The sequence below is a fragment of the Watersipora subatra genome, unplaced genomic scaffold (genome assembly GCF_963576615.1).
Source record: "Watersipora subatra unplaced genomic scaffold, tzWatSuba1.1 SCAFFOLD_64, whole genome shotgun sequence".
Taxonomy (NCBI): domain Eukaryota; kingdom Metazoa; phylum Bryozoa; class Gymnolaemata; order Cheilostomatida; family Watersiporidae; genus Watersipora; species Watersipora subatra.
Genome location: NW_027045234.1, coordinates 441429 through 451223, shown reverse-complemented (window position 1 = coordinate 451223; position 9795 = coordinate 441429). Strand labels below are relative to the sequence as shown.

At 37.0% G+C, this 9795-nt stretch overlaps 1 protein-coding gene across 1 annotated transcript; it reads right to left on the bottom strand.

Moving 5' to 3' along the window:
• Positions 1-8859: 8859 nt before the first annotated feature.
• On the bottom strand, positions 8860-9294 carry LOC137410071 (protein FAM200C-like). The gene has a single exon (XM_068095655.1). It carries the CDS (start codon positions 9292-9294, stop codon positions 8860-8862), a length of 435 nt encoding a protein of 144 aa, XP_067951756.1.
• Positions 9295-9795: the final 501 nt, after the last annotated feature.

Sequence of the window (9795 nt, the reverse complement as noted above, 5' to 3'; positions counted from 1 at the left end):
CTTCGAGCTAAGGTGAAATGATTAAACAAACTTTTGCGGTAGGTTTTGAGATAGCAGTGCTCAAAGTTACAGCATTACAATGGTGATGAAATAGACGCTTAAGAACAATGGACATGGTTTTATTTAATGCGTGAAGTGTATAATTAGTGGAAATATTTCGACAAATGAGATTGTGTGAAATGTAAACAGAAGCCATCTTGTACAACTACGTCCCATTTGAGACGTTTGGGAAAGAGATTCTAATCTACGGCGGTCTCGTGATGGCGACGATTAACTGTTTAACTTTTAAGTGCTTGTAATCACATTTCTACATTTTTAGCACCTACAACGCAGCAGAGTAAGACATAGTTAATCTTTTGATACCAAATAGCTGTAATCTGAATTCTGTTCCAAGACAACTTTTAAGGGTATTAGGTTTTATATGAATAAGACATTCATTTTGGTTGATTATATGTAATTGTTATTATGTTAATTGATGCTTTTGTTTGGGTGGTTGGAATAAGAATCCTACTGTTACTCAGTTTAAGGCTACCTTTCGCAAACTTATCAGCAAATGTGGCGCAAAATCAGATGCTGGTAAGACAGGTAATGTTAGTGCTCGAGACGAGATTCTCATCATACAGGCTACTCCAGAAGTTGATCAGTTTTTGGAGCTCACAATGATTACAGATGTCTAAGTTCTGTTATAGGTAACAGTACATTCAATATAGCTGGATACAAAGTGCGGTCATGTAACATTGGCCGTCAGTCCCTGGTTACGACTAAGTCAAGTATCCATTACCGACATCTCTATACTCTACTCGAGCTACAAAACAATGGAGGATTGGTGTGTCCATCAGACGGTGTCATCACAATCCTGCTAGTTACAGAGCGATACTTTCGAATTAATGCAAAGCCAGATCCACTCCATTGCGTGGTGTATGTTACCAGTAGTGTAGGATCTAGTGATGTGTTATGCCTTGGGAAACACCTTACGGACACAGCAGATGGCATACCAAACAACGCTTCATTGATGAAAAACTTTATTCAGTCTTTCTATGATCTCAGACAGCATAATTATGCTAAAATCGTACATTCAAACTGCAAGGTGCATCTTTGCGGCATAAAATACTAAAGTAGTACTTTTTAAAGGGCAGTAATAATGTAATTACTATAATATTCATCTGTAGATGTTGTTGTACTCCTATTTATAATATGATTTAGTTGTAAGACACTCTGACACTGGCTCAATCTCCGGTGGTATCCAAATCTCACCTCTCAATCTCATCTCTCAATTCACACAGTTTCTGTAAGGCTTACTTATAGGTTTAATCATATAATTACACTAATTCCTGCATATCTTTGTTTGCATTCTTTCGATTATCCTCTATTACAACTGTTTTTAATTTCCGTGTAGTTGTTGCGGTAGTTTATTCCATTTTTACAGATTCTACATATCATACATTCATGAGCTATTTATTATCACTTACATCTTAAAAACCGTTTCTGTTTTTTCAGCATGTGTTGTTTTTATCAAGATACTTCATGTGCTAAGTTTCTCCATTATGGTTTATGCATATGTAATATAATTTTAAATATAATGGAACAGTGGTTATTTGCCTGAATATATCATTTGCTGGGTTTATGCATCTGTAATACAACCGTTTGTATGAATAATGTGGTCCACGGAAATCTATTTCACTTCCAGTTCTCATTTATTATAATCCACTCCATTTGTCATAAATAGGAATTCTTCTTTCAGGCATTCTAAACGCTGTGTAGGAGTAGTTTTCATTACCACCAGGTGGAAAATATATTTTCGACATGTGCGTTTATATCATTTTTCACGGTTTGTTTACATACGAAACTAGAACACGATTAGCTCTCCAATATGGCGCTTACATTACGTTTCGCTACCAAAGCAAAAGTCACGTAATTACCATTCCAGGGTTTGTGAAGTTCAAAGGTCATAAAATTACTCCCAATGGCATTCTATGTGTTTTTAAATAATGTCTTAACAAACCGGGGAGTTTGTTTTCAAGGTAAAACTATTTGAAGGCTGATTTAGAAAGATTTGATGTCATTTTGAAGTATTTTAACTCATCACGCGTTTTACTAAAACGGCAACCCGTTTAGTAAAACGTGTGCGAAACGGTCGCCGTTTTACAATATCGGTTGCCGCATAGTATAACGCGTGACGATTTACAAGCTAATACAGGTCGAAGTTTTTGTCAAGCATGAGTGAATATGACTCCTGACAATGTAGAATACATTTGTAAGTCTTTTAAAGTCGTTTAAAACCGACTTTGACCATCACGCGTTTTTCAAAGTTTGTCGAAATATTACGTAAAACGCATCCAGTAAGCCATTAGGAGCGATTTCACGACGATTTGGCATGATTTTAGCCGTCACGCGTTGTCACGCAATTTTGGGTAAATTTTTTGACCCAACCAAAAACCATCAAAATATCATCTAAGAGTGTTTTAAAAAGATTTGATGTCATTTTGAAGTATTTTGACTCATCACGCGTTTTACTAAAACGGCAACCCGTTTAGTAAAACGTGTGCGAAATGGTCGCCGTTTTACTATATCGGTAGCCGCATAGTATAACGCGTGACGGTTTACAAGCTAATACAGGTCGAAATTTTTGTCAGGCATGCGTGAATATGACTCCTGACGATGTAGAATACATTTGTAAATATTTTAAAGTTGTTTTAAACCGACTTTGACCATCACGCGTTTTTCAAAGTTTGTCGAAATATTACGTAAAACGCATCCAGTAAGCCATTAGGAGCGATTTCACGACGATTTGGCATGATTTTAGCCGTCACGCGTTGTCACGCAATTTTGGGTAAATTTTTTGACCCAACCAAAAACCATCAAAATATCATCTAAGAGTGTTTTAAAAAAATTTGATGTCATTTTGAAGTATTTTGACTCATCACGCGTTTTACTAAAACGGCAACCCGTTTAGTAAAACGTGTGCGAAATGGTCGCCGTTTTACTATATCGGTAGCCGCATAGTATAACGCGTGACGGTTTACAAGCTAATACAGGTCGAAATTTTTGTCAGGCATGCGTGAATATGACTCCTGACGATGTAGAATACATTTGTAAATATTTTAAAGTTGTTTTAAACCGACTTTGACCATCACGCGTTTTTCAAAGTTTGACGAAATATTACGTAAAACGCATCCAGTAAGCCATTAGGAGCGATTTCACGATGATTTGGCATGATTTTAGCCGTCACGCGTTGTCACGCAATTTTGGGTAAATTTTTTGACCCAACCAAAAACCATCAAAATATCATCTAAGAGTGTTTTAGAAAGATTTGATGTCATTTTGAAGTATTTTAACTCATCACGCGTTTTACTAAAACGGCAACCCGTTTAGTAAAACGTGTGCGAAATGGTCGCCGTTTTACTATATCGGTAGCCGCATAGTATAACGCGTGACGGTTTACAAGCTAATACAGGTCGAAATTTTTGTCAGGCATGCGTGAATATGACTCCTGACGATGTAGAATACATTTGTAAATATTTTAAAGTCGTTTTAAACCGACTTTGACCATCACGCGTTTTTCAAAGTTTGACGAAATATTACGTAAAACGCATCCAGTAAGCCATTAGGAGCGATTTCACGATGATTTGGCATGATTTTAGCCGTCACGCGTTGTCACGCAATTTTGGGTAAATTTTTTGACCCAACCAAAAACCATCAAAATATCATCTAAGAGTGTTTTAGAAAGATTTGATGTCATTTTGAAGTATTTTAACTCATCACGCGTTTTACTAAAACGACAACCCGTTTAGTTAAACGTGTGCGAAACGGTCGCCGTTTTACTATATCGGTAGCCGCATAGTATAACGCGTGACGGTTTACAAGCTAATACAGGTCGAAATTTTTGTCAGGCATGCGTGAATATGACTCCTGACAATGTAGAATACATTTGTAAATATTTTAAAGTCGTTTTAAACCGACTTTGACCATCACGCGTTTTTCAAAGTTTGACGAAATATTACGTAAAACGCATCCAGTAAGCCATTAGGAGCGATTTCACGATGATTTGGCATGATTTTAGCCGTCACGCGTTGTCACGCAATTTTGGGTAAATTTTTTGACCCAACCAAAAACCATCAAAATATCATCTAAGAGTGTTTTAGAAAGATTTGATGTCATTTTGAAGTATTTTAACTCATCACGCGTTTTACTAAAACGACAACCCGTTTAGTTAAACGTGTGCGAAACGGTCGCCGTTTTACTATATCGGTAGCCGCATAGTATAACGCGTGACGGTTTACAAGCTAATACAGGTCGAAATTTTTGTCAGGCATGCGTGAATATGACACCTGACGATGTAGAATACATTTGTAAATATTTTAAAGTCGTTTTAAACCGACTTTGACCATCACGCGTTTTTCAAAGTTTGTCGAAATATTACGTAAAACGCATCCAGTAAGCCATTAGGAGCGATTTCACGATGATTTGGCATGATTTTAGCCGTCACGCGTTGTCACGCAATTTTGGGTAAATTTTTTGACCCAACCAAAAACCATCAAAATATCATCTAAGAGTGTTTTAGAAAGATTTGATGTCATTTTGAAGTATTTTAACTCATCACGCGTTTTACTAAAACGGCAACCCGTTTAGTAAAACGTGTGCGAAACGGTCGCCGTTTTACTATATCGGTAGCCGCATAGTATAACGCGTGACGGTTTACAAGCTAATACAGGTCGAAATTTTTGTCAGGCATGCGTGAATATGACTCCTGACGATGTAGAATACATTTGTAAATATTTTAAAGTCGTTTTAAACCGACTTTGACCATCACGCGTTTTTCAAAGTTTGTCGAAATATTACGTAAAACGCATCCAGTAAGCCATTAGGAGCGATTTCACGATGATTTGGCATGATTTTAGCCGTCACGCGTTGTCACGCAATTTTGGGTAAATTTTTTGACCCAACCAAAAACCATCAAAATATCATCTAAGAGTGTTTTAGAAAGATTTGATGTCATTTTGAAGTATTTTAACTCATCACGCGTTTTACTAAAACGACAACCCGTTTAGTAAAACGTGTGCGAAACGGTCGCCGTTTTACTATATCGGTAGCCGCATAGTATAACGCGTGACGGTTTACAAGCTAATACAGGTCGAAATTTTTGTCAGGCATGCGTGAATATGACACCTGACGATGTAGAATACATTTGTAAATATTTTAAAGTCGTTTTAAACCGACTTTGACCATCACGCGTTTTTCAAAGTTTGTCGAAATATTACGTAAAACGCATCCAGTAAGCCATTAGGAGCGATTTCACGATGATTTGGCATGATTTTAGCCGTCACGCGTTGTCACGCAATTTTTGGTCAAATTTTTGACCCAACCAAAAACTATCAAAATATTATCTAGGAGTGTTTTAGAAAGATTTGATGTCATTTTGAAGTGTTTTAAATCATCACGCGTTTTACTAAAACGGCAACCCGTTTAGTAAAACGTGTGCGAAACGGTTGCCGTTTTACTATAACGTGGCCGTCATCGTACTAAACGGTCGCCGTTTTTGAGTAAAACGCGTGACGGTTGAATATTTTCAGGCTAATACAGGTCGAATTTTTTTTCTAAGCACTGTAAATATGTCTCCTGACTATGTAGAGTCAATTTTTAAGTGTTTCTAAACAATTTTAATACATTTTGATCAAATTTTTTTCTCAAAAATTTTTTTGGTCAGTCGAGATATTACGTAGAATGCATCCGGTTAGCCATTGGGAACGATTTTATGACGATTCTGGGCGATTTTAGCCATCACGCGTTGTCACGAAAATTTTTTGACCCTACTGAAAACCATCAAAATATCATCTATGAGTGTTCTAGAATGCTTCTACGTTATTTATAAGTGTTTTTGACCATCACGCCTCGTCACGCGTCACGCGTTTTACTAAACCCGACAATCCCTCGCATTACACAGCCTCCCGTTATTACGATGACAGACTGGATTCAAAAAGCTTCGTTACTAAGCTCCGCCTACTTAATTAGTTAATGACATAGAGCGTGTATGTGATTGCACTTGCGAGCTTATGTGTCAAAAAATAATTAGCGTAGCGTAAATGTCAAGGAACTCTGCCGTCATAACGTGTCCATTGTTGTACGTTTATACAAAACAAATCGCTCATAATAACCGTGGCCAGGCTATCAGCAAACCATTCACAGCTAGTATTATGAACGGTTTCCACTGTGCAATAAACTTTTCTATAGTGTAAGTAAAACAAAGGTCAAGTAGCCCTACAACTTTGTATTAAGTCATTATATCTTGTTTTGTTGCTCGCGTGTCAATGGCGTACGTGTCATTTAAACCTCGCCTTGTTACATATGAGCAATCTTTATTGTGGTAATCAATAGTCATATTTTACAATATGTTTTCCACAAGGTACCACGGCAAGTAAACTAACTAAAAAGCGGTATACAACAAAAAAAAATAAAAAGGACTGCAAAGAAACTATAGTCTAACTAAAAAACTAGTGAATAGTCTAACTAATATAATAATATTAGAACTGAATGCATAAAATATGTAGAACACAAGCTTGGAGATTGATATGAGTATTGTTTAAACAAAAAGTGGACAAATAATAGCTCAGTGAAAATAGTATACAAATATATGACAAGTTTTCTAGTCATGAAAACAAAGTGTAATATGAAATGGTTAAAATAGGTAAGGCTATATGGTGAATAGTATTATTGGTCAGAGGAAAGTAGATGTAGTTTGAGTTTTGTTTTAAAAAATTGCAGAGGAAGAGTTCTTAAATGAGTGCAGAGATTATTAAATGAATTTAGCAGGTTGCTGTTGAGTTTGTTGTGGCTTATGGCACTAGGTAATTTGAATCTGTTTCTGGTTTTGTGACTATGGTTTACGGTTTGAAAGCTATAGCTGAGATATTTAGGGCAGTTATCGTGGAGTATTGAATGAGCAGCGAGGCAGGTGAAGTAATGTGATAGCTTAGGTAAGGGAAGAACACCGGTAGTGCTTGTTATTAAGTTGGTAGATGGTAAGTGCTGGTTTTTATGGGGTATGTTTAGGTCTTTGCATATAAGTCGTAAAGCTTTTTTTGCAAAAATAAATAGCGTGTTGGTATATTTTACAGGTGTTGTAGGGTAAAACACATGCAGGCCATATATAAAATAGGAATGGATAAAATTATAGTGATATAGTCTGGCAGTATCAAAGTTCATAAGATGACGAATGTTATAAAATAAACGTAGGTTAGATGATATTTTATTTGAAATGAATGAGATGTGGTCTAGCCATGATAAAACGTCGTTGATGATGAAGCCAAGTAGTTTAGAAGTAGATTGTCTTGTTAGGGTACTGTCAAATATAGAAATTGTCAGAGGGAAATTCAATGGTGGATTTACTAAGATATTGTGAGATTTTGAAATTGTAGCTGTACCTTTTCATCACATTTGCTTGCAGTGCTGGACCATCGTTGTCATTGTTTGCTTATCGTTCATGCGGTGTTATTTTTGGTATATTTTTGTAAGGTATATTGTTATATTGCTCGGGGGAGCGATTAAGCACTCACCGTTGACTCAAGATCACAAGAGGCCTTTGTCAGCTTTGTCTCCAGTCACTATATATCCATGGAGGTCACGTGTCTCCTAGGCGTTTAAGCCGCAGCCTAATAGCCGACTAAGCCGTAGATTCTAGTAGCTATAACTTCTAGTAGTCTATTTAGCCCAGGGGTTCCCAACCTTTTTTACTATGTTCCCCCTCAGACATGTTCAGAAATTTGAATTCCTCCACACATACTTCATGGCTAAAAACAAAGACTAATACAAATTATAATGAGACTTTATTGTACATTTGCAAACACATAACAAAATATTTTTATACAACGTGTAACTATGTAATTATTGAGAATTCTGTTGCCGCTCATTCGCGCACAGTACTTCAACGTGAGGCTTTGTTTTGGACAGAACACAGCGCTGATCATTTTGTACGATCAATTGATCACAAGTTTTAGACTGAATGGGAAGTACGTGTAATGTTGAGAAGCCTAACTCGCACAGTTATGTAGTCACAAATGGCAGCAGTTTGTGGAGTTCAATTTTCACTACCTTGGGATAACATGCGGTCATTGTTGGCTAAAAGTCAGCAATGGACGTTATTCCAAATGAAAGTTTTGCAGCCGACTCAAGTTTTAACTCTAGAAACTTTTTCTGACAGTCATCTGGTACCATGTTGACTTCACACTGAAATGGATGGTCAGATCCAAGTCCTCGCTAGGTATTTTAGGGAAATATCTTTTGGACTCTGTGTGAAGGTGTTCTAGATGTTCTGCAATCTCGTCCTGGATTTCAGGAGGAAGATCCAAGTTGCCACTGTCCAGCAAGTTGTCTAAGCTTTAAACATTGCAAAGTTTCCACAGAAGACTTTCCTCTTCTAGCTCATCAGCTTTGCTTGAAAAGCATTCAGCTGGTTGATAAATATGATCATGTCAGTATTAGGAGGCTGCATATTCAGATTTAGTTAATTAAACTGCTCAAAAATATCTACTAGATATGCAATCTGAATAATCCAGTTGTTGTCTGTGAGATGCTTATGGAAACTCTCTTTTCCTTGTTGCTCGGTAAACAATATCAGTTCATTTCGGAGGCTGTAAACTCGAGCTGTGACATTACCTCGTGATAACCAACGAACATGTGTGTGATACAAAAGTGTTTGGTGCTCAACATCCATGTCTTTGCAAAGTACCTTAAATAGCCTTGTGTGCAGTGCATTGCTCTTCATGTAGTTAATTAATTCGATTACCTCCTGTAAGACAATGGAAAGAGATGAAGGAAGGGTTCTAACTGCCAATGCATGCCGGTGCAGCATACAGTGAGTGCTCTCTACATTAAGTGAAACTTTTTTACAAGAGCTTGAAAGCCTGATTTTGTGCCTAGCATAGCTGGTGCCCCATCTGTACAACAGCTAATAACATTTTCCCATTTTAGATCTACTTCATCAAAAAAGTTGGAGACAACATTAAAAATGTCTTTAGCTTTGGTTGTGGTTTCCAGAGGTACACAAAACAGAAATTCCTTTTTTATTTTTTCGTTGTGTACATAGCGGGCATACACCATTAACTGTGAGCATGAAGCTACATCAGTTGACTCATCCAACTGAATAGCAAAGAGCCCAAATGGAGATAACATTATCTGCTGGACAACGTGATCTTTAATGTCATTGACCATGCTGCAATTTCTTCTCTGCACTGTGTTATTAGACAATGACACTGCAGCCAGCTTCTTCTCAGCCTCCTTTCCCAATATAGGTTTCGCCATCATCAGTGTACATGGCTTTAATAAATCTTCTCCAATGGTATGGGGTTTTTTCTGATTAGCGATTTCATATGCTACCTTGTACGGAGGCTTCCAGTAGTTTGGAGTTTCATTCATGAAAAGCCCCAATTGTGTCTAGCCTCATCTGCTTGAGCGGTTTTCCATGTCGCTCAAAGAAGTTTTGTTCCTTTGCTGAGGAGAGATGATGCTTCAATTTGTTAGGTCGTATTGAATCATTGCCCAATACTTTTATGCATCACATACATTTGGCTTTTCTTCACCCTTGCTAACTAGACATTGAAATAAATATTGCATGTAGCTTGCATCATATTTTTGTTTCTTGCTAGTACTCATTCTGTAATGAAAGATATTATTAGTTCAATATTTAAGCCGCATTTTAACATGAAATCTGTAGTAAGAACAATATTACACACTGTATTACATCCCAAATACACAAATGCAAATTATATAATATATACCGTAAGTTCTCGTGCTCAAGTCGCG

Coding starts and splice junctions, on each gene's coding strand:
- LOC137410071 (XM_068095655.1), bottom strand. CDS start 9,294: ATGGCGAAACCTATATTGGGAAAGGAGGCTGAGAAGAAGCTGGCTGCA.